Source organism: Podarcis filfolensis (assembly GCF_964270895.1).
Source record: "Podarcis filfolensis genome assembly, chromosome: 11".
NCBI classification, from domain to species: domain Eukaryota; kingdom Metazoa; phylum Chordata; class Lepidosauria; order Squamata; family Lacertidae; genus Podarcis; species Podarcis filfolensis.
This window is the reverse complement of record NC_139613.1, coordinates 15878776-15904407: the sequence shown is the minus strand read 5'-3', so window position 1 is coordinate 15904407 and position 25632 is coordinate 15878776. Positions and strand designations below refer to the sequence as shown.

General features: G+C 40.5%; 1 protein-coding gene across 1 annotated transcript in view; it reads left to right on the top strand.

Annotated features, from left to right (window-relative positions):
- Window positions 1-4102: 4102 nt before the first annotated feature.
- Window positions 4103-25632, top strand: part of MTMR12 (myotubularin related protein 12) — a 38280-nt gene continuing 16750 nt past the window's right edge. The window contains exons 1-7 of the mRNA XM_083575588.1: window positions 4103-4456; window positions 14561-14615; window positions 16632-16771; window positions 18224-18296; window positions 18666-18796; window positions 21440-21533; window positions 24452-24575. Coding sequence (XP_083431714.1) covers window positions 4118-4456; window positions 14561-14615; window positions 16632-16771; window positions 18224-18296; window positions 18666-18796; window positions 21440-21533; window positions 24452-24575 — 956 coding nt within the window. The 5' untranslated portion in view covers window positions 4103-4117. The remainder of the gene's footprint in view (window positions 4457-14560; window positions 14616-16631; window positions 16772-18223; window positions 18297-18665; window positions 18797-21439; window positions 21534-24451; window positions 24576-25632) is intronic.

Sequence of the window (25632 nt, the reverse complement as noted above, 5' to 3'; positions counted from 1 at the left end):
ATGTTCTGGCGCTCTTCAATTTTTGATAATTGCAAAGCCTTCAGGCTGTATTTGTTCTAAATTCTTAACATTCATTAACAGACACATAAGTGCAATATATTGTACAAAGGGGGAAGTATCAAAGCTGAATCTTTTGAGCCATTATGACTACAGTGGTACCTTGGGTCACAGACGCTTCAGGATGAGAACAGAAATCGTGCGGCGGCAGCAGGAGGCCCCATTAGCTAAAGTGGTATCTCAGGTTAAGAACAGTTTCAGGTTAAGAACAGACCTCCAGAACGAATTAAGTTCTTAACCCAAGGTACCACTGTATACCTAAATTACTAAATTCTATTATCATTTAAGATTTGATGCATCATATTGGCTAGCGGATTGTTGTGAGAGTACCTGGACATAGTCAGTTTTGGTAGCATAGAGACTTCAAATGCTGCTGGTTGTGATCTGAGTGTAAGGGGACTGGGATGTTTTCAGAAGCGCACACCTTTTCTAATCATGGGGCATTTTTCTATCTTAGGCCACATAGCATGTTGCTACTCTTCCCGCCGCCACCCCCCCCCAAAAAAAAATCTGTGGTCACATATTTCCATGTCTCCACATTTCTCTTTTGGGCCTTCACATTAACCTGTGCGCTTCTTCTTCAGCATTGTAACAATGGAGAAACATTTTTAAATGATTTTTTTCCAACACTCATGCACTATAATAATACATGCAGGTTGTAGTGTTTTTTATGCACAGCTTTTGGATTTTAGGCCAAAGTTCTGTTTCTTTTTAACAGAGTATGCTAAACATTGGCCCATCATTTAAGACAGCATTGGTAACCCGAGCAGTAATTAACAGTGCAATCTTCTACATGACCATTTGGGGGAAAGTCCCATTGTGCTTAATGGGCCTTGTATTCCTTCCCTTGACTACCAGTCTGGGTAGGCGAGTTGTGCCAGAGGCACTTAAGTAGGTTGTCACCACACCAGCTTGGGCTCCCTCTACCCCCAGATGGGAGCATTGTTGAGAATCCAAGACAAATACTTAGGAGGGGAGGCTGAAAGCACCTAGCCTACCTGGCTGTCCCCTGAGCCCAATGTAGCTTGTTTTTACACTGTCCAACCCCCCACACATAGCATGAACCAAGTCATTTTAGGCATTGCGGGGTGGAGGTGGCGGAGAATGTCAACTGAGGGAACGCACCCAAGACCGCAACAGCCTAGTTTATGATGAAAAAGACGGAACAAACAAGAGGAGGCCAAATGTTGCTTCAAGAAAATGCAAAGAACCTATACTGTTGCATCTACTTACAAAAACTTCTGGTCTCATGTTGCAGAATAGATGATAAGCTGAGGAACTTTGGAGGACAAAGGACAGTTGGGCAGTGATCATTGAAATTATTTCTGATCCAAGAGACTGAAACCTTCTGGAGGTTGGGTGATGGACTATCAAGGTGTTAACTACTGCATCTTCCTGCGAAATTGAGACTATTCTGTGCTTTGTATATTCTAGAGGAGATGTGCTCTGGTATACTCTGCCCACATTATAGGGTTCACCTCCAGGTAAGAGTACAGGATTGTAGTCTAAGTCTTAAGTACGCTGTTTCCAAATTCCATTAGAATGAGAACAAGATTTTCAAGGTGATAAACATTTTTTAATTGCTGGAGAACTTTCTCCAGTTAAGACCTCATCCTACCTGAGTAAAACTTTGACTTGCCTTACTTGCCAGTTTAATGAGTAAGTCAATTTCAGACATAACGGCTGCTGTTCAGGAAACAAAGGCTGGACATCTGATAATAATATTACAATGCTATTATGTACCGTTTGATAAGAGGCACTATGGTGCAAGTCTTATCAGGTGGTCATGCTCTGTGATGCAAAAGCTTTACCTGTTGGAGGGAAAGGCATTTTGCATACAGTCGGGTGTATTACTGCACACATTCCAGGACTGAGCTCTTGGTACTCATGACTCTGCTTAAGATTTATGATTTCTGTTATTCCTAGTGCTACTTAGGATCAGATTGTTATCCAACACAATCGTCTCCTCCCAACAAATCCTGTACCACTGTTTGTACTGCCAGAACAACACAAAAAACCCCAGCAGAGACAGGCAGTATCATGTTTGATAATACCATTTAATAAACTACATGAAACACCTAGCTTTTCCTTAATATATTGGGCATCATGAAATCACTCAAGGGACCAAATTATTTAAAACTTCTGTTATATGTCTTCTTTTTTTCCATGATTGTTCTTACTTTAAGTATTCCTTCCTGTTCCCATAACTTCCTAATTGGCCCTTTCTTGGTTGGTTTCTTTTTTAACTCTTCCAACGTCTGGCATACAAAATCCCTGCTAGAGTTAAGTATATAAAGCAGGCGTGGAAAACCTTTGTTCCCCCAGATGCTGTTGAACTACAATTCACATCATCTGGCCACCAATGAGAGACGTTGTTATAGACTGCATAAGGTTGGGGAAGAAGAGAAGTAAGGAGAGAGAAAGTGAGAGAAGGTTGTGGTAGCAAACTTTTGCATAAATTGATAATTTATTTTACAAATGCTCTTTGCCAACAGGGTGACATTCAATCTTTGTATTTCTAATTAAAAGTGAAAACATCTTACGCATCCTATCCACTCCCAAACAGCTGCAAGTCTCCCAAACAACCTTCTAAACAGCTGGGGCAATTAATTCAAAATTAATCAGCTGCTGAGCTATTAAATGGGACCAGGTGTTGCAAACACATCTCACCTGGGCTAGAAGCCTTCTGTTTCCAAGCAGAATTGATTTACTTACCATTAACCCCCTAGATTAGGGATGGAGAAACTTTGACCTTTGAGGTATTGTTGAACTACGGCTTTCCATAATTATTGGCCATACTAGCTGGAAGCTCAGCTGATGGCAGTTGCAGCCCAAGAGCCTTACAACCTGAGTAGTTGAATGAGCACCTGCAATTATCAACCTGCCAACATACAGCATTAAAATCTTAAAGAGGCCCCCTTCTGAGTGCTTTACATAATTTTTTCAACTGGCGCTTTACAGCAGCGGGTGTGGGTGTGTGGGTGTGCGCGGGGGGGGGCGGGGGGGGACGGGACATGATTATTTCCTCAGTTTTATTATTGCAAAGTGTTTAATAGTTATTGCAAACAACCCTGGAAATACTCGTATGGAAGAGCAGTATAGATATCATTAAATAGGAATGTAGTTGTTGGTGTGTGTGTGTGTGTGGTTTTGTTCTTATTGCTTTGATTGCATCCTTATTGCACCTTGAATAAGGCTGTTCTACCTCCCCTGCTGGTGTCCACAAGTGACGAGAATGCTTTTGCACTCACATTGTGTTCGTGGGCTTCCCATAGATGTTGGTTGGCCAGCCTGAAAAGGGAGAGTTGCAAGGGACCACAAGGGTCATCTAATCCAAGCCCCTGCGATGCAGAAATCTCAGCTAAAGTTTGCTCCATCCTCTATGCGACAGCCCTTCAGATATTTGAAGATGGCTATCATATCTCCTCTCAGTCTCCTCTTTCCCAAGCTAAACATGCCCAGCTCCTTCAAACATTCCTCCTAAGGCTTGGTTTCCAGACCCTCGATCATTTTGGCTGCCTTCCTCTGCACACGTTCCACCTTCTCAATATCCTTCATCATTTGTAGCGCCCACAGCGCTACCACTGTAACTGGTCACAGCACTCCAGTGTGGTCTGACCAAGGCAGAAGGATCCTAACATTTCCCATAACAATTTAAAACAAACACGTTGCATCTGATTTTGTTTTTGGGTTCCTGGAAATTTTATAGTCGCACACAACTTTACAAACCGTGCAACTTAAAATCGCATTATGGGAAACTAGATTCGGGTGCGGCGGCACTACAGTTAATACAGCTCAGAGTTCCAGGCCGGGAGGGGGGAGGGGACAAGGAAATCACCTCTCCTTTTAAGCAGTTCCGTGAGTCATCTGCTGATTGGGTAACGTATCTGTCGTTCAGCTCTTGGATTTTTTTTATTTATCTAATAAATGTTGTGATTGGTCCCAGGACACTTTTCCCCACCCCTTTTTTCACGGGAACGACCATTCCCTGCAAAGCGAGCGAGAAAGGGCGGGGCGGGTAGGCGGGACCTCTGTCTGAGATCGACCTCCTGCCGGCCCAATGGCGGCGCGGATGGCTGGGCGGAGCTCGTGCATTAATAGGGCGGGGAGAGAGGCTCACGTGCGCCGCCGCCGGGACTGTGGGGTCTTGCCGCTCGCAACGATGGGAGGGATTAACTACGTGAGGCGAAGCAGGGCGGCGCTGGAGGACGACGACAACGCCGCGGAGTCCTCCTGGGAGGAGCTGCCGACGCCGCCCTCGCCCGCCGGCACCGGCCGGAGCCCTGGCAGCACCGCCGCCGCCGCCGGGAGTTCGCGGGGGCCAGACATGCTGGGCGCGGGGGGCGGCGCGGGGGCCAGGCCGGCCAAGCCCTCCTTCGTCTCCTACATCAGTCCGGAGGTAGGTCGGGGACTGAGGAGACCAGGCGAGGCGGTTGGTCTGAGAGGAAGGGAGGGCGCGCGCGCGCGCGGGTGGGGCTGGCTGGCGGCGCGCGGGACGAGGAGGGAGGGAGGAGAAGGCGGCCTATATATAGAAGACCCGAGATTGAGAAACAAACGCCGGTCTAAGCTTTTGTGGAATAAATAAGGAGGTCTATTAACAATAACGGAAAATAAGCATTGAAAAAGTATTAATAGCGTTATTAAAAGTGCGCTTTGTCAGGAGCAGACACTCTCAAGGTGTGTGTATGTGTGTATATATATATATATATTTGTAAATAGCCCTGGAGGACCCCATTCCCACGCCGGCCCACCTCGCCCCCTATATATATATACACACACACACACACCCTGACAAAGTGTACTTTTAATAACACTATTAATACTTTTTAAATGCTTATTTTCCGTCATTACTTTTAATAGACCTCCTTATTTATTCCGCAAAAGCTTAGACCAGCATTTGTTTCTCAGTCTTGGGTCTCGAAACCCATGACAAATTAATCTTCAGGTCTCTTAGAAGAGTTGCTTCCTTCAGGTGCTGCGAAGTTGGGTCGGTGGTCCCTGCTTTATTTGGGGAGCATGTGCCCCTCACAAGTGAAGTTTTTTTTATATATAAAAAACAACCATAGAACTATAGTGTTGGAAGGGTTTCCCTCCCCCCCCCCCCCCCGTCATCTAGCCCAACCCCCTGCAATGCAGGAGTAGGCACGTGGCCCATTTGGGGATCAAACCCACGACCTTGGCATTATCAGCAGGACGTGGCTTCCGCAGAAGTGTAACCATGATAATAAACCTTGTGTTGGTGACGCCACGAGACTTTTGCTTTTTAGGATAACAATATATTGCTTTTTCCTGTTTGTAGGTTAGCATGCCTGCTGTGAAGTTCGGTCAGTGGTGCGCTTTCACTTTCTCACAACCCCCCTCCCCACTGTTTTGCGTTGGGGGGAGGAGGGTGGGGCAGTCACCAAGTGTGTCTGGGGTCAGCATGTGTGGTGCTTCGTACAGTGAAAGTCCCTGCCGCAGGAGCTTAAAAGCTTACTTGATGGGGAGTGGGGGGGGGGGGAGAGAAGGTAACAGCAGTGGGAGGAGGAGAAAACGGGAAGAGAATAAGGATAAATTTAGTTTTTGATAATGTTAAATTACTGGGGGTTTTGATTTTTTTTTAACTGCACAAAACAAAAAGCATTGAAACCATGAAATTATTTACATCTTGATGGTAGCTGGTCATATCTATCCTCATGTTGGTGTGTTTTCAACAAAAACAAGTGTCGTTGAATAATAATGGGTTTAAAAAAATACATTGGCTTGGTGAAGTGCCCCTGTTGAAGCTTCATATTTAACCATTAGCTTGATACCAGCTTTCCTACTGTGGTCGAAGTAAGGCCCTCCCTAGCTATGTGTTTACTCAGTATCAAGCTCCACTGAGCTCACTGGGACCTACTTCCAGGTAAGGCTGCTTAAAGGGTTGTAGCCTTACTGTCCAAATATTGCTTTGTTGATAGAGAGGCTAGTTTCTCCCTGTAATTCTTCATTTTAAAATGTCAGCCTTTATATACTTGGGATGAAATAAGGTCAATTATAAGTTTGCATTTTCTGAATGCTGCCAAGGTATGTCAGACCAGTTTAACTTTTGTGAAGTGATATGACTCAAGCCTGCATGGGATAGTCTTGCATTTTGTTCCTTAAGGGATGTTTCCTGCTTTGCTCCCTCCAAGCTCCTTAAATCTGAGTTGGGTGCAGGCTAAAGTAGCATTGTGAGGAAAGGACCTCTTCTATATGCGTGTAGTATATTGATTTGTAGTCACAGTAAAGCACCTGTTGCTGTGACAAAAGTAGGTGGAAGGAAGGAAGCCGTGTATAGTGCAAAGCACTCAGTGTGCTTTATATTTCCACTGTCAAGAGGAAGTCAGCCAGACTTTGCCATCATCGTAAAAATAGCAATTTTCTATTTCCCATAGGAGTGAATAGCAGCCATTAATTACTATAAGGGGAAAATATAGAAAAGGTGTGCACCTCTGATGGGAGTTAAACCTGCTCTCTGCCTGTGGTGACCTCTGCCATTACAAATCAAATCTATCTGCAAAACTGCGTTCTTGATTGTACTAAAGTATGATTGCATGTGGGACAAAAAAAAACAATTAAATTTCTCTCTCCCCCCCTTTCCCTTTTAAACAGTACCTTGGTCAGAGATGCATGGTGCTAAGTAGGTGTGGTTGGGATAGGATTTCTGAATATTCTCACCTCACATCACTAGGTGTAAGGCAGATGTAATTCTGTGGACTCCCTCTGAGAATTGCTTGGTTGCAATTAGGCTTGAAAGAAGCTTTGTAGGCATTTTTTCAAGCCTAATTGTGGCAAAGGGGGCTTTTTGTGGGGTAGGGAGCTGTGAAGAAAACAAGCTAACGCTTTAACCAGCTATGCTCCTCCTGCCAAAAATGTCACCTCTGCTACAACTTGGCTTAAAAAAAAGCCTTCTGTTGGCTACAGTGCTCTTCCCCTGCTGCAACTAGGCTTTAAAATTCAAAATAAGTCCCAGTCCTGCCCCCATTCTTGAAGGGAGATGCTCTTCCTGTTGTTGCAGTGCCCTTGAGGATTTTTCAGGTTCCCAAATGTGCCCACTACCCCCAAAAGCTGATATTTGGAAGTGTATGACAGGGCCAGTGAAGAATGGTGTGAGAGTGGAGTGTTGAAATATGGCATTTCCTGCTTTCTTTTAAATGCCTGAGGAGCTTATCATTAGGTAGACAGGTGTGCTGAGGGAGTTTAGTGAATTGAGGAGAGAAGGTTGTCTTTGGCAAGGTACTGGAGGGCAATTTGTGGTGTGGGAATGCTGTGATGGAAGAGGCGCTGCTTCACATCCCCTACATCTCCTGTTCATACATATCCTGCAGCAAACTATTAACTACATATGGAATCAAAGAGTAATAGGGGAATAGATGGTTTCAGATAATGCCTGCTGATATAAGTGCACTGTAGGATTTTCTATCCTCAGACACAGAGGCTGTATGTATTTTTGCTCAAAGGCTCATGATATAAATTTAGGTGTACAGCAATGTGTGGTAACTGCAAGCCTGTGACTTGTGTGTCTTCTAGATTACCTTTGTGAAGGGAGAATTGGAATTTTGTGCATATTGCTGCTTCCTGATTAGGCAGGCAGTGAGCCAACTGGTTTGACTGTGTGCAGGAAAACATTTGCACTGAGAGAGTGTTAAGCGTGAGGTGGGTTTTAATAGGTAGGAGAGGATATATTAATTGCAGTTTATCCCTCCAGGCCCCCATGTGTATGGGTTGAAGAGTTTTAAAAGTCCCATCCTTAGCAGCAAAATTGAAGCATGTGGGTATTGGGCTGTAAAACCTTGTTTTGAGCAAGTCTAGCCATGAAGTTGGTTCTCCCTTTATTACCCCACTTAAAAAAGAATCAGACAACAACTTGTAAAGTAAGTGTAAGAATAAGATTTATAATCATGCAGAGGCAACAGTAAAAGCTATGCAGGCAAAATGCTTATATTTACAGTATAACCAGCCTCAGGCATATACCTAAAGCTGAGGCATGACTGCATCCAATGCTGGTCAAATGAATAGAGTGAAGAGAGAGGAAATGCCCCTTCTCCACAGAGCCCTCTTTACCATTGTATTTCTATGGTCTGAGTATTTGCCTACAGCTCTGTGGTATTCGTTAGGTTTGGCTGATAAGCAGGTGCCAGTTAATCTTGTATTCCAAATTTAACAGCTAATGAATGACTTTTCACAGGTACCGGTATATAAAGTTCCATATGGTGCTGTTGTGTACCAAGTGTGGTGAAGCTGAATAATGGTCAGGAAAATATCCCTTGTTTCTTGCCAGAATGCATTGAAAATTGCAACGTTTAGAGTTATAGAAGATGTTGTAAGAAGCTACTTTTAAAAGAAATGGTGCCATGCTTCCAATTTGACAGGGGGAAGAAAGCAGAAACAATGCTTTCTTTACTTGCCAAAGTAATGAAAGCAGATACTTGAACTTGCCCTTCAGGCCAGTTCCATACTGGTTCTACTCGTTTATAGTTTCATTCTGCTTTGGCGTTAACTGAAGGACATTAAAAATGATTTGAATATCCCAAATAATTGTTATAAAAATACAATTATCATTGTGCAGCACTATTAAAATTTGTGTTTGGGTTTGTTGGTTTAGCTATCTCCATGTTAATTTATACTGGAACAAAGACTAAATAGGAAACAAATTTGGATAAAGTTTCCTAGTATCTAGTATATTGTCTTTTTTGCGGGGGTCAGGTCCTTCAGAGATAACTTGCACAAAAGTATCCTAAGCCTCAGATGAGCTCAAAGTTATCCTGGGGAAAAACTTCTATTTTCAGTTTTGTATGTACTGCAGGGAAAATTCCAAGGTTAAGTTGCATTCATTAAATGGGAGCAAGGTGGTGCTTGGGGAAAATCCCTGGGATAAGTATGTTGTCAGACAACTCTTGTCAGGACACATTTTGTGTTAGTTTCTAATGGAGTTAACTGTGGAGCGTTGCAAGCAATATGGCAGCTCCATTGACCTTGGGTACATTTTAAGATTATATACTACTTCCATGAAGGCACATATGGTTTCTCCTGCTCTCATTTTATTTTCTCTACAATATTGATACCATTTTTTAGGCTTAGAGAGCGATCCTAGCCCAAGGTCACCCAGTGAGTTTCATGGTTGAGCAGACTACTCAACCCAGGGCTCCTTGTTCTAAGCCAAATACAGTGGTACCACCATGTGGTGGGCTGGACTATATTTTTTGGGGGGAAATGAATGAATTCCTATGCCCCACAAATAATCCAGAGATGCATTTTAAATAAAAGGACACATTCTACTCATGTAAAAACACCAGGCAGGCCCCACAAATAACCCAGAGCTGCATTTTAAATAAAAGGACACATTCTACTCATGTAAAAACACACTGATTCCCAGACTGCCAACGGGCCAGATTGAGAAGGGAATTGGGCCGCATCTGGCCCACGGGCCTTAGGCTGCGTACCCCTGGTCAAAACCAATGACATTACCAGGGATTACTGATAGCCAGGGTTACATATTCAAGATAGTTTCCATTATTAGCGAAACACCTGGTTGGCATTACCCAAGTTAAATGGTGGGTGAAAGGATATGTTTCATCAGTTTTGCATTTCTGGTGTTTTATAATTCTAGTTGCAGAAAGACCAGGTAAGCTTATGATAAAAGTACAGTGTTTTTGAACTTACTGTTGTGTGTTGAATCTCAGCTACTTGTGAAGTAGTGTCATTTCATCTATGAAAGCTAAACTAAGTGTAGGGAATTTCACATCCCCTGGAGTAGATACTATTAACTGTAAACACTCACATTTTCCCACAATAAACAGTTCACTGCTATGTAAAGTTTAGTCTTTGCTGCATCTATATTTGGCTGATTTCCTGCTGCTTTGCAGCTTGGATTATGTCAAGGATTTTCTCTCTCTCTCTCTGTGGGTGTGTGTGTTTGCAGAATACGAAAATGTTTTAAAAACCAGCTAGATCCTTCTTGCCAGGTAAAGAGAAGCTGATGATGCTGGACAGTATTGACTCTAGCATGTACTGCCTGTAATGGCTTATCTTGTATTCTATTTATGATCTCCAAGGAGAATGTCTATATTTATGTAGACAAAGCAGTAGCACCTCCACCCAGGGAATCATAGAAAATCAGGTTGGAGGGGGGTGGAAGTTAGTGCATGGAAAAGAAGGAAGAGACTCTAGCTATGAAGTATAAAGAAAAAATTGGACTGCATAGGCCACTTCCTGCGTCATACTGAAGATATTTTAAAATGTTTCCAGGGGCAGAGGTGAGAGCTGCCCATAAAAATAACGGAGAAATCCAAGATTTTAAAGTAGCTTTGGGATTTGTTATCAATGAGTCCACCCCAACCAAAGTAATTCTGCAAGAGGTAGCCACAAAAAGCTGTTCCTTCTTATTTTCTTCTTAATTAGAATGAAACCCTTTAAAATAGAATCCTACTACTGTAAATTTCAGAGCATGTAAAGTTTTTTATATTACTGGTTTGAAGAAGCTTTGGATAGGAGAGAGTGCTTTACAACAGCCCTGCACTATATAGTTAATACTGCAGATCAGTCTGAGTGGTTTACAACAACCCTGCAGTATATTTTTGTAAGGATTGGTAAATTGTGAACCTTTAAATCTGCAGTACATTTCTTTCTGCTCCTACTTGTAGTCTGTTTGGTACAGCCAAGATGATGTGTAAATTGGATTTGCTAGCCACTTGTTAAATGCACTCTGGAATAGCAGCTGTTTTCAGAAAAGGGAACTTGGAATCCAGATGTGTATTTATATATTTAAAGAATTTATGCACTTCCAAAAATGGATTAGTTATCTGATCAAATATTCTGTTGCCTAATAGAATATGCATTCAAAGTTCTTGTCTTTTTGTTGGCTGTTTTTTAATCAGCTCCTGACTATTGGGATGAATAACTCCACAATGTGCAAAGCTGACTTATGAACATCTAGAGACTGCACACTCGCTCTTTATGCAGCTGCACATCTCAATATTGTGCAGCTTATTGTTTCAGCTGTCCAACTTTAAATCATTTCAGTCTTAGCAACCTGCATCCTGTTTTTCTTTGAAGCTTTTACCAATGCACCTTTTAGTTCAGGGATCAAGAATGTTAAGATTTAAGTGTTTTCAAATCACATGTTTAATTTTCATGCTACCTTTCATGCCTAAAGAGTGTCTAAAATATTTTTGCCTAAGTTCTTGAGCTTAGGCTGTTCAGTTATATTACTCAAGTCCTTGCCTCTAATTTTACTAGTTTATATACAGTATATGCTTTAACATGACATGCGTAAATTGACACTAGCAAACTTCTAGCTATACTTTTCTGGTACAGCTACAGCTCTTCAAACATGAAATAATACTCTAGCTGACCCTACACAACTTTTTGCTCCCAGAGCTTACTTAGCTGGGATTACTGTAACATTTAAGTGAGACTTTGGCATCCAAAATATTCAGGTGGGGAGTGCTGTTTCAGTGGCTATTTAGCCTTCACCACTTTACTTCCAGACAGATAAGGTGTTCTAGATCTCCACAGACAACCAGAGGCTATCTGTTCATTTAATGACGTTTATTGGTATTGTGCCAACTTGCTGCTTAGTGCATGTGATGCAGATGTCCTTGGTCTGTGTGAGACTCAGAATTTGACAAGAAGCTTTGAATACTGCAGAACCATTAAACAAAAAAATCAGGAAAACCGTTTCTGAAATATTAACTATATTAGCTAAGAATATCATTTATTACGGCCATAGGCCCATACAGGTAAAAACAACACATAAATAACAGCTTGTGCCGTAAGGAGAAAAAAAAGCAATCGCTAAAACACTACTATAACAATAAAATACTATAAAATGGAAAGGCATACTACGCCTTAATTAGCTTGTAGAGCTCCTTGGCGTCGCTTTTGGGAAAGGACAGCAACTAGGAACCTAGCCACCATCAGGGTCGTGTGGGTATCCTTGTCCTGCAAGATTTGGGCAAGGTGGAATTTTGGTGGGGTACCCTCTAGTTTCTGTATATTAGCTATATAGGCAGTGTTCTGACTAATAGCCCCATGATTTTAGAAGGTAAATGAGAAATCATATTTAAGGGTTGTAACATCCTAGTTCTTTGCCCTTCCCTACTTTTTTTTTATTATCTTGTCCAGTATGGGCATTTCCTAGTACAGGCTAATTTGCAGATTTTCTGTGAAGTAGAAAAGTGTTGCATTTGGCCAAGAAGGAAATAAGATTTTCCACATCAGTCTACTGTTTTAGGTTCAACAGTAGACTGATGTTAATGTTGGCTTTTTTCCAGTATCTTAAAACCTATCAAGATAGTTTTCATCTTAGTAAAACAAGGTGAATTGCTGGTGGAAAATCAATATTTACCTTCACTTTTAGGTAAGATACTAGAAATGGGTCACACTATAATGGATTGCCACTAGCAAATAAGGACACGAGTCCAGCTTGGGCCAATGTTATCATGCATCATGTTTCCGATAGAAAAGCCAGCCACGTACTTTTGGTAGAGGCACAAGTAGGTCATTAAGTCAGTGGCCTTAGCTCATTGTGTTTTCCCCTCTTTTTGCCTAAGCAACTAATACTGAGGCAGTATATTAGCTGAACTAACTTAAAACCCTCTGAAATTTTAGATTATTTATTATATTATTTGCTTCCTTTAAGGAAGCAATTGGGAATGCAGTTGTCCTTATTGCTGGCGCTATTAAAAACGAAAGTAATCTTCTTTCATACCCCCCCCCCAACAACTTCAGGAAACCTTCTCGAAAAGATTATAAATTGCAATAGTTAGGGAAAGCTTCCGGTATTTAGTCATAATATTTGTATAGCACATTTATTAACAGCTGCAAGAATAACTATTGCCAGGACATGGAAATCATTACAATCAACTATGGGCCAATGCTACAATGCAATTTGGCAAATGGCATTATTGAAAAAGCTGAAACAAATTAAAAAGTAGCAAGAGGCCAAACCTTGGAGGTTTTTAAACAGGTTATGAACGGAGGTTGGATGGCCATCTGTCATAGATGCTTTAGCTGAGATTTTTGCATTGCAGGGGGTTGGGGTCCCTTCCAACTCTTAAGATTCTATAAAATTTTATGCAGTCTGATGTGACTTTATTGATAACACACACAATGTGGTAGAACAGTGCCCATAGCTTGTAGTACAGCCTGGCATTCATGAAGTACATATTTTAATTTTTTTCCTTCTCCCGCTTCCTATAATTTCTAATTGTTGTTGATACAAAATACATTCACTTATGGTCAGCAATCTAAGCAATAAACGCTACTATACATTTCATATCTGTCATAACTCTACAAATTTTGGTATATGTATACTTAGATGAACATTTCTGAATATATTAACAAAGTTGTGTGTGAGTGTTTTATTTTTTAATAAATTTATGTAATCGTTGCATGCCATAAGCACTAATGTAAACAATGCAACCATGTCAAACAGTTCAAATGTGAAAATGAATAAAAGTTATGTTACAAAAAAAAACTGGAGCTGCTATGTTCTTGACATTTGCCTTACTTGCTTGGAAGTAAAGAACACTGTTGAGTGTTAACGGTAAATTTTTTATCTTGGCACTAGTTTGTTTATGCAACAAACATGGACTGTGATATTCTCCCAGCTGAAACAGTGTTGTGAAACAGGATCTGGGCACTCCTGGCTTATTTGTTACTGGTGAAGCAGCAGCTGGGAATAGTGGTCCATGATGTAACTAATGTGAAAGGATTGTTTTTTCCCCAGTGGAGGAGAAAGCACAGATAGGTACCTGGAAAAGTAAAGGGCAGACTAATTAAAGTGCTAAGTTTTTTGTTTTTTTTTAAGCCATTAGGAAAATAGAGAATGATGGCTAGTTGATGCAAATCCTAAAATAACAGTTACATGTATATATTGATACAAACTTAACACAACATCTTTTGCTGTTTGAACCAGAAAAGTAAAGATACTGTTAATTATGAATAGCAATGTATTTGAGCCCTCAATGTACAACATTTCTGTAAATGGCAGGTGTGACCAGGAGTTGGGAATTGGCAATGTGGTAATGGTTTTCCTTTTTGAGTGGCTTGTGTAACTTAGGATAAGGGCAGGAGGACAGTGTGTTGTGTTTAATTCTACAGCCTTGGAACCAAATGGGGGCAGACATTCAAGTTGTCTTTCAGCTAATATTAGATGGCCAGAGTTTCAGTTTCAGTTAGAATATCCCAACAAAAACTAAACAGCTACTTGTGTGGTAAAATAGGAACTCAAATTCCTGCATAGTTTAAGTGGCAATCAACAAGAGAATAATGGTTTTCTTATCTTATAATAGCAACTTACACAGTTGCTTTCCTGTGTTTGTGTGTATGAACCCTTTGCTGGACTAGCTGCTTGCTTGGCCAATCTGTAGTTACAGTATAACTTTATTTGCCAAACAATATGGTACTTTGAACCATCCTAAAGCTATATATGTTGGAAAGCATTTGAAACAGAGCTTTTTACCTCTGATTTGGACTAATGCAATGTCTTTTCTTCTAGGAGGTATATGTGAGGGAAGCCACAGGAAAGGAAGTAGAGCCAAATTTGTTGCCAGGTAACATAGACAATGCTGTAGAATCTTATCAATGTTATACGCATGACCTGCCTAGAAGACCTGAGATAAAGGACATGCGTCAAGATTTGTCCAACTGCATTTTTATTCTTTTGTAGAATGCCTCCACAATTTCTGTAACAGATGGTGAAAGTTGACAGTAACTATTAGGTTCACAGCAGTACTGTCTCTCTCAAACACCTTCCTTTTTTAAGGGATGAGGAAGACTGGCTCGATGTTTACTTTGCTACTAAGAGGGAGCTGTGAGCCTTTGATGAATGATGTTTAAAGTTTAAAGCTTTGTGGCTGAGAAAACTCCTGGGCCAATGCAAACTGTTGCCAAGAAAGAACAGTCTGGAAGCTTTGCAGAATGGTTGGTAGTCTACAACAGAGGCTGCCACTGTTTTTGGACCCATGGACATATTTGGAATTGTGAGAAAGCGCCTTGGGCGCCATCATAAAATGACTGCCATGGTAGACATGGCTGTTACCAAACATTCTTGTTTAAGGCAAAGTCTCTCTTTGGCAAGATACAAACCCAGAGAGCGAAAGAACAGCCATAGAGAGCAGAAACTCGGCTGAAGAGGTGCACACAATCTGAGAAAATGCAGATACGATCCACCCTTTCATTTTTCTCTCTTGGGTTGCTTCACTCTCCTCCCCACCTCCTCCTTGCATTGGGTCTGGCGCTACTCCCACTTACCTTTTTCTGTTGTCTTCAGTATTTTTACAAGGTGCTTTTCCTTCTTCCTGCTTGAAGTGAACTGAATCAAGCACCTGAGCAGCCAATGCTCAGAGAACTGAGAAAGAAAGTGGGGAGCAGCAGCACACTGTGCACTTTCACTCCTCTCTCTATACTTTTCAAGGCTGAGATGGGCAGGTGTGGTCCTGCTCTCAGCCTGGAAAAGTTCATAGTTCAACAAACAAAGAGCGTGACACCCTTCTCACTTCCTCATCTCCAAGTATTTCTCAAGGTTGTGATTATTCCCTTCCGACTTTGGAAGAGAGAAAAAGGTGTGAGGGAATGTGGAGGCCTTACGTGTACTGGGAGGTTATTGCGCATGGTCACCACATTAATGCATTGTCAAAAAGAACCCCCACATGGCTGCTATAGGAATTGATTGCAGCATCTGAGCACAGTTGCTACTTTCTTTGATATTTTTGGAGAAAGTAAGCAAGGGTGGGGAGAAGGAATAGCAACTTTATCTCTAAAAGATGTATAGAATGAAGACTACTGTCTTGTTCCTGTATGCATCTGCCAATATTGCCCTGTATGGAGATATTAGGTGTAGGAACCCTATTTTCTGGCATCTGGCCACCCTTGTGGGTAAAAGGTTTAGTGGGGTTAAAGGTGGGTCCCAAATGCGAAGGAAGTTGAAGACTCTGCTTTGCCATTCAGCTAACGGTAGATATGGGTAGCTTGTGGGCCTCCAGATGTTATAGGACTACAACTCCCAGTGGTCAATGGTCAGGGATGATTGAAATCAATTAATATCTGGAGGGCTACAGGTAAATGAGAATGGGAAGGCAGTGGAAAATGGCTATATGTAGAACAAGCTTGCTTTAAAGGCTCCAGGTGTTAATGCAGGCATCCCCAAACTCTGCCCTCCAGATGTTTTGGGACTACAACTCCCATCATCCCTAGCTAACAGGACCAGTGGTCAGGGATGATGGGAATTGTAGTCCCCAAACATCTGGAGGGCTGAGTTTGAGGATGCCTGTGTTAATGGACTTTAGCATCCTTCCTTCTATTTATGTAGTGTAGGTAACTAGCCATGTAATAGAGTGTACTTAAAATATTGAAAGTGGATTTAATGAACACTAGGGACTCTGTAATTTAGACCAATAATACTCAACAGCAGTCGTTGATTTAAATATTTCGCATCTGTAATTCAAGTACTCTTTCCTGCAGTGAAGTTACATGTGACAACTTCATTTGTAATTTGTTAGAGAAGCTTTGCATTAAAGAACCTGAGTAGTTCACTACACCGTGCTAAGAAGCATGTTGATTTCCATCAGGTGAACTGCTGCTTTGCGAGGCAAATATGGTTTTGAAGTACACACAAGATGATGGATCAAACCGTGGCACCTATGGGAAACTTATATGCACGAATTTCAAGATTTCATTCCTTGGTGAAGAACCTGCTTTGGAGGATGATGTAAGGAATCTAAGTTAACCTTGAGCTATCTTGTGAGTGTATCCTCTTCATTATATGGTGGCAGGCTGCCATAGAGTGCATTTAGAGTCCAGTCTAGAAACTGTTGAAGCTAGAATGATAGTAGCCAGATCTCTAGTTTCCAGTAGTTGATGTACTAGTTGAACTGATAAGGACACTCTGGGCTACAGCTGTAACCTGAGAATCCAGGAATAAAATCGATTTTAGCAATGCCCCAAGACAAATCTGACCTAGTAAGGAAGGGTGATCAGATCCAGAATGAGATGCATCCATAGTCTGTTGAGCTGCTTCCTCACCTAAAAAAATAAAAATAAATTCAGAATCCATATAAAACAGTCTAAGCATTCTCACTCTCAGTCAGTCACTGATTGCAGGCACAGGTTCATGGACTTTACCTTGGTTTACTGAAAATGAGAAATGGAGCATGCTGTAATTGGAATATGTTGACTTACTCTGATATCACCTGACAACCTCTCCCAGCAGTTTAATGTAAATGCCAAATACCACGGGGAAAAATATTGAATCCCAAGGAATCCTACAGAATAACTTGCTTGAGAAGGAACAGTCTCCCAGTACCACCTTCTCAAGCCTACCTTCCAGTAAGCAGAACCATGACAAATGGTGCCCTGAATCTTGCAAGGAAGTCCAGGAGGATACTGTAGTGGCTGATATTGAAAGCCACTGAGATGTCCAAGAGGATCAAGAGTAATACTCCCTGTCTTTCTCCTAGCAAAGGTGGTTCTCCAGAGAGGCCCAAAGCAATACCTCAGAATTAGAGAGACCTGAAATGAGGCAGGCGTTAGATATTTTGCTTCATCCAACAGTGGCCAGGGATGGCTGCCTGCCTGGCTCTGCATGCTGTATTTAAATATTTTGCAAAACACCACTCTGGCCCATTTAGGTTGGAGTCTTAAGGTAGAGGTTTCCCTTAAACATGTAGCTTTTAGAATACTGGAGGTAAAAATGAGGCTTAACAATTGTCTTCAAATATTAAATGTGTATCTAGTTCTTTTAGGATGGACAAGTTGCTGGTGAACAATTAAATTATCCACAGCTTCAAATCTGTAGCGATGTCAAAGCAGTCTCTGTAGTAAAGTGATTTGTTTTTAGGTAAGATTAGATTGCAATTGACAGGGATGTGACATTAAAATTGGGCATTTTTAGGCATCAGTGGAGAGTAATGGAGGTTTGTTGGCTTTGGAAATAGGAAAAAGAAATAGGAAATAGGAAAAAGAAACTTCAAAACTCGTAGCCACAAGTGAGTTGATTAGACTGAGTGATACTGACTGCCTCAAGGTCACACACTGAGCTTCATGGTTGAGAGTGTACCCTAGTCTTCCAGTCCTGTTATTATGAACCTTATACTTGTAATACAGAGTAAATGAAAAGACTAGTGTCTGTTAAGGAACACACAAAACATTTTTCTTTTTTCAGGAACTAGAATTTTATAATAAAATCATTGGGGAAAATGACATCACTCTTCAGTGTGTGGACCAGCTTTATGGAGGTAGGCTGACAACTTCTTGTGACTATTTGGTGTCAACTAAACGTCTTATTTCACTTGGTGATCCTAATCTAAAGTTCAGTTTTGGTGCCACTTGTTTGAGTTTTAATTTGTAAATCTTATATAATGTGTCAAGATCACTTGCTATGAAGCATGTATTCCAACATACTCAACTCTCAAATAGCCTTTCTGGCCAGATAGTTTTCCATTCCTTATATCAGGATGAATGTGTGTTTCTTTTCAGCTCCCGTCATGGTCACTAATCTAAAACTATTGATAGAATTGTTCATGATAGAGAAGGGGTAGATTTCCTTGTTCCCTGTTCTAACTCACTGCATGGAGAAATGTTAAAACTATTTTCCCCCCTTAAAGTTTATGATGAGAGAAAGAAACCCCTGAATGGTCAACTGAGAAAATACCCAGAGACGATGATAATCTACTGCAAAGATCTCAGAGTGTTTCACTTCTGCTTGCGATACACCAAGGAGGAAGAAGTAAAACGGGTAACTGTAGCCTCAATTCCCTTTCTTTAGAACAAAAACATTTGGGAGTAGCTATGACAAAACTTCCATGAATAGAGTGACTAAGCATTTTCCGTCGGGCATTTACAAAGTTTTAATGTGGATGTGCAGCATCTTGGTACACCCTTCTGAAAATTTCTCTCCTGTTGCTTTTATGAAACCTGGAAGCAAGTCAGAGTTGTCATGACACTTGAAACCTGAGTTCGTGGTTTCAAACAATGAGCAGTACCCAAGGTTTGTTCTTTGTTTACTGCTTGTAGATGGTTTGTAATAAATAAAAGCATGAATCTGGGTTCAGATGTTGGAACAAGCCAGATTCTGGCTTGTTTTCCAGTCACACAGGAGAATTGGGAAAAGGAGCACAGAGAGAACTTTTCACGTTCAACTATTATGAATAGAAATACAGTATTAAAATACTATTAAAAGAAATATGTAAATATAAAGAAAAACAGTAAAAGGAATACTCAGCTAGTGCTTTTATACCAATCCAGCATTGATACATTTATCACACACTAACAGATACTGTGTGAACATAGGGGAAGTCTTGTTTCTAACGGCAGCAATAAGCTTTTTTCATGTATTTGAATGAAAAATTGACACATTTAGAGAAAGCGGGAGCACCCCAAATTAGTCACTCTTTAAAATTTAAAAACTTATTACTTCAGAATTGCCACTGAGGATTTGGAAATCACAGGAAAATGGCATGCGGTGTTTGCATGTTCTGTATTTACACAAAAGCCCTCAGGTGACTGGTTATATCTATTATAATATGTACAGTTCCCAGTAGCATTAAAAGTGCAGTCTACATAATAGTGAAGCTTCTTTCCTTCGGTTTGTCTGAACTGCTTTGACATCACACCATAGCCATTGTTCAGATGTCGGGATAAAGAGCCTCAGGCTTGCTCCAGTTCCTTTCCCAGCTCCTGGTTCATGGTGAACATAGCTTGCTTGATTTGGATGGCCTTCTGGCAAACCAGGAAATAGAATGGAGAGGAGTTCGTGTTCATGCATGCAGCACCACCTCATTGAGTGCAGAAGCTAGAATTACTTAAGTCCTTTTTACATCTAGTTCTGAACATTGCAGAAGTGTATATACTTGGTAATGACACACAAATTGATATTGGCTTCATCTGTTTACCCATCCAAGATAATATAGCTTCTGCCTATGTCGCATCATATAGTTCTACATTTGGTCCATTCTTTATGGAGTTGGTCCCCTACAGGGAGTTGTCCATACTCATGGGTGTATGGAGAGCATTGCAATAGTATAAGGGTTTAGACTGCACTGCCTTTAAGATTAAAAAGTGACCTTAATATAGCTTGAAAATGTGTGGGAGTCTTGAACATTTAACTTCTCACAACTTTTCTCTGTTTGGAACAAAGGATACATCTAGAAAAGAATGGGTTCAACCTCTTGTTACCCAGGAATGTGAGGAACATGTGACTTGCCTTTTTTAAAATCTCTCATGCCCTTCTGTCAGTCATTGTCATAATGACATAGGGCGATTGACAAGTGGGTGGTTCCACTCAACTGTCAACATTGGCCCATGGAGGTAGGGGGAGGTAGTAACTAAGCAGGATTAACTACCCTGAGTTCTAGCCTGCTTTCTGCAGGGATTAGCTGTGCAAGCAAGTTGGCCATGGGGAGTTTGCATGCATAGTCAAGCCAAGGAGGATTGAAGTTCCCTGCCACCAGCTGATGCGTGGGGTGGTTAACAGTTTTGCTTTCATGCCGTTGTACTGGACACTGGACACATCTCTACCTGCACCACACCTAATGTTTCATATGATGTCAGGTGTAGGGCAGATCAATGTGGTTTGGGGGGAAGTGGTCTGGTGGGCGAAATGGGGAGTCTTGGTCAAGTCTGACTTGGGGGCTGGAAGGTCCCTAGCCCTTTGTGCTATATTCTGTTCTTTAAGTTTATCCCCAGTTTGTTTTTTTGCCTTCACCCAACAGAGTTTCTTTTCAACCACTTAGAGCTCAGCATTTTAACCTTAAGTATTAATTTCAAGCCTAAAAAGATGGTTAATCTAGTTGTGATATATACAGTCTGCAGGGTCTCCAAACTCGGAGCCTTGTCAGTAAAAAGCTATTTAAACATTTTCCATAAGAATAAGGTCACCCTGGGCACAGACCAACTTTAATCTTGAAGGTTAATTTGTGCTTTCATCAGCTCAGGACTAGGCATAAACTAGACCCTAAGAAAATACATAAAACATGCAGTCACTCTCATACTCAGCTTCCCTCTTGGTATCCTTCACTCCCATTTCTTCACCATTTCTTCGCCTTCCAAAGCGGTATCCTTTATCAGATGGTTGCTTCAGCATGTTCTACCCTCATCTTGATCTGACAAACCAGCCAGTCTGTTCTCCCTTCCTAGGATCAGGGTACCTTAAACACACTCCATTCCTTTCTGGATGCTTCCTTTGCTTCAATCGCAGAAAGGTGAGAGCTAGTAGCATGTTCCTTGCCTTCCTGAGTAGTAGTAGGGTTTAACTCATTCTTTTCTGCATGCCTCATTTGCCCCAAACAAGGATGGAGCTTCTTGGTAAGTGACTAGACTTCCTTTCTGGCTAATCCTTGTTCTGGTTTATAAATGTGTTGATTTGTTGATCCTTTCTTAGATCGTCAGTGGCATAGTTCATCAAACACAGACTCCTAAGCTATTTAAACGCTTGTTTCTGTTCTCTTATGCAACAGCTGTACCAAGTAAAGCAGGTAAGCATATATCTACTTGGTTTGGTTCTCAGTATAATTGGGGATTATCTGTTGAAGCCAGTTTGTTCTTCAGGTGGTATAACTACTCATGCAGAAGTGGAATTTATGATACTGGCAAATGTCAAATTATTTTCCTTACTAAATTTGCTTAGGTGTTTGGTGGTTTCATTTCCCATTCATTTCAATGGCAGTAGCATGGTCATCTAAGTAGTAAGCTATTTTACTATGAATCATGAGATGTGATAAAATGCCCATCTGTATGGAATCAAAGAGGAACTTCAGTAGATGTCTGTATAAGTCTCTTCAACACTTTGTGCTGAATTCTCTCTCTTGCTGAAAAAAAGGATTTGCTAGGAAGGCTGCATGTCTGAATTTTTGTCCCAAGTATTTTGAACTTATGAGAAGGAAATCAACAGGCTTCATTTCTGTATGCTTGGATTCCTTATCTGGTAAATAAAACTAAAACTAAAAGCAGCTGTGTTTATCCTGAGAATAACTGGGAAAAACCTTTCTGCTACTTCTAGCTGCTGAAATGATATAAATGTAGAGTGTGTGTGTCTGTTTTAATCAAGAGGTAGAAGCAGTGTCACTTCACTGTATTGAGGTGAAACTAACCAGAGGATAAAGATAAACTGCAACAAAGATCTTCAATTTCATATCCAAACAGCTTTAGGTAAAATCCAGGAAGGTACTAGGGCATCCATACAGTACTCTGTACCAGGGCACAGTAAGCACTCCCTAAGTTGTATGTAGCTGCAACGCAAGTGAAAACTATTCCAAAACATTATTTTGCCTATGTGATAACTTGGCACCATGTTAAGTCTTTGCCCACAGTTATTTTCCAAGACTGAAGTATGAATATCTTGGAATTGAAAACATACCCCATACCTACTTTAATGTACCTTTAAAACATTCTGTATTTCTTAAGTTGTAACTCTGGTGGAATCCTAGCCAGAGTGGATTCCATGATATTGTTACAAAGTTGAAGCAGAAAGGGCAGTGCTTCCCACCCTTGCTATGAATAGGTGAATATCTTGGCCTGTTTTTCAAACCACTCCCAAAATGACAAAACAAAGTTATTTATGGTGGTGTGCAGCTTCCTGTTAAATGCTTTCCCTTCCCCATTTTGGTTAAGCCCTAGAAATATTTTAATCCAGTGGGCTTCTTGGTATATACTTCCTGTCTGTAGAAACATTGTGAATGAGAAGAAGGAAGGAGAATTTTTTTTAATTGGTTGGTATTCTAAGGGCAGCTTCTCCCTTTTCGAAGAAATATTTCCTGCGTGATTTGAGTGTCCCTATGATTGGTCTTCATTAACATTACTAGTGTCCCACTGTTCGAAGGCAAAGCAGCTCCCTCATTGGTGTGTTTATGGCAAACTAAACACCTTGCACTTCATGAATGATACTATATATACTCTTTCCAACATTGGGATTGTTTGGGTGCAGGAAAAAGGTTGGATGTGAAACAATGAGATAGTTATGCAGTCACTTCCCAGACTGCTGTTATACTAGTGTCTGGCATCCGATAGCCATGTGTTTGCATATAATTCTTATGGCTAGACTGATTTGCTATAATGCAATTTTTAAATGTGTGCTTGATAATTCATTCCAGGTTTATTCATATTAATCCATTCTTGTTTTACGTCAACATGCAATTCGTTCATATGTAGCTAATCTGTCCATATTATCAATCCATGTGCTCAATGGAATCTTTTTGCGGCTCTTCCAATTCATCAAAACAAGTTTTTTTGCTTCTAATATAGCACAGTACATCCTTTTTTTTTTGACCCCTTGAAATCTCGCACATTTCCGGAATATAATTTATTAAATTCAATTTCCCTAAATAACAATTTCTTTTTATTACTCTTGCTATAAATATCCTTACCTCGCACCAAAATGATTGTATCATCGGGCAGTTAATCAACATACGTACTAAGTTCACATTTTTACTCCCACATCTCCAGCAGTTGTCTGCACTTGTTATTTTCTTCTGGTATAGTTTTGCTGGAGTCCAGTGGACTTTGAATATTATTTTCTGTTGAATAAGTCTTAGTCTTAGATCCATAGTGGCTGTTTCTGTTTCTTATACTTGACTCCCATATTTCATTTGTTATCTGTACCCCTAACTTTTCACTCCATTTTTGTTCACTCCATGGTTTTTGTTGTATGTATCTTTTGCAGTTGATGTTTATATCGAAAAAATGATTAATTTTTTTTAAAAAGTGTGCTTGATTATTTCTCATAACTGGCATTGATGTACTTACAGCTGCACTTAGAATTGTTTGACACTGTATTTTGTACTTCCACTGCTTTTTATGGAAATTCATCAAAAGTTTATAACCACCTAATTAGATTTACCGGTATGTGGAAAATCTGTATTGTGCATGTATTGGTATGAATTGAGACTACTGCTTTAAATAGCATATTCTGTATGGGCTTAAAACCCTTCATTTTTAAACTTGCATTCCTGAAAATGTTAGGTTATGAGGGAGTACTGATGCTTGTACAGACCATGTTGCAAATGGGCACATTTGCACCTGAATTTTTGGCAGTTTCCTTTTTAGGATGCCTCTTTTGTGGCACTCCAAGCTATTCTTGAAGCTGACCTGAGTTCAAAAAGCAGTTTGAGGATATTGAAAGCAATTCAAAGAGGGAAAAGGGTTGAGCATGTAGAAACAGCAATTTCACTTTAAACTGCCAAGTTTTTGTGAGTTTCTCGCTTTGGGTTATGGGTGTCGTCTCTAGGTCAAATCAATAGCTTTGTGTAAATATGTTGAAATGCTGATTTCTACATTTAAATCACAAAACTAAATTCAGCCAGTCCTGTAGCTAAACTTTCTAGTTTCTTGCTAAAAACACCCCAAATGTATGTTCTTTTGTTAGATTGGTTAGAACTAACAAATTATATTTTGACAGAAAAAAAGAATCAGACAGTGATGTTTGATTCTATTAATGACTGGCGTCAGGAACTGGAACGAACCAAAGGAAACCTGAAATTCAAAGCAGTGAGTTCCAATGAGGACTACAGTGTTTCTAAAAAGTAAGTATAGCTCACATACTATGAGCTATTTTGTTGAACAAATTAACTTTGTTGAACCAATTTGTTGAACAAATTAACAAATGTAAACTGATTTCTTTTATATCTGTTCTCTAAAGCTCTGAACAGATTAATTTGAATAGCAGTCTTTGGGGATTTATTCTCTTAAGGTGTTTGCAGTTGTTAACAATGATTAGGTTATTCAAACAGAGGTTCCCATAAATATAGCATTTCCTTTTTTATGGTAATTTTTATTAGTTTTCATTTACAATCTAATAATAGCCTCATTATAACAATACCAATTTATAATACAGTTATTAATACCAGTAGTTCAAATACTGAATTATATAATTTAGATAAGGTGGCCCCCCACGTGCTAGAATTCACAGCTTGATTATTTGCATTATTTCTGCGTTCCAAAATCTTAATTTCTATTACATTCTGGTCATAATAATCTTTATACAACAATTGTAATACTAATAATTTCTATTTGTGTTGACTAATTAAATGATTTATTAACTACAAGCGAGGAACTCAAACTATATCCTTGTTCTTCCTGTGTGTGGCAATTATTCTGTCTGTGGTGTTTCTTCCTGTCCTTGTAAGATGTTATGTCTTTCTTTCCCCCGGTTGTTGCTATTAACCATCATGCCTTGCGCGAATAGTTAGCAATGTAGTTAGGCAGTCCTAGAAGCAAAACTCAGGTTCCTAGGTAGGAGCTTGAAAGCCAGAACCTGCAAGATAGCTTTTTTTTTTTTAAATGCTACTTATTCCATACACAGGGCTAGCAAAACAAGCACAGCTAAGTGCCCTCAATGTGTGGATTAGCCAATACAGTGGTACCTCTGGTTGCGAACGGGATCCGTTCCGGAGGCCCGTTAGCAACATGAATAGAACACAACCCGCAGCAGCGCGTCTGCGTGCACGCGGGTTGCGATTTGCCTCTTCTGCGTATGCGCATGACATAATTTTGCGCGTCTGCGGAAAAACCCGGAAGTAACCCTTTCCGGTTCTGGGTCACTGCGGTACACAACCTGAAAAACTGTATCATGAAGCAAAT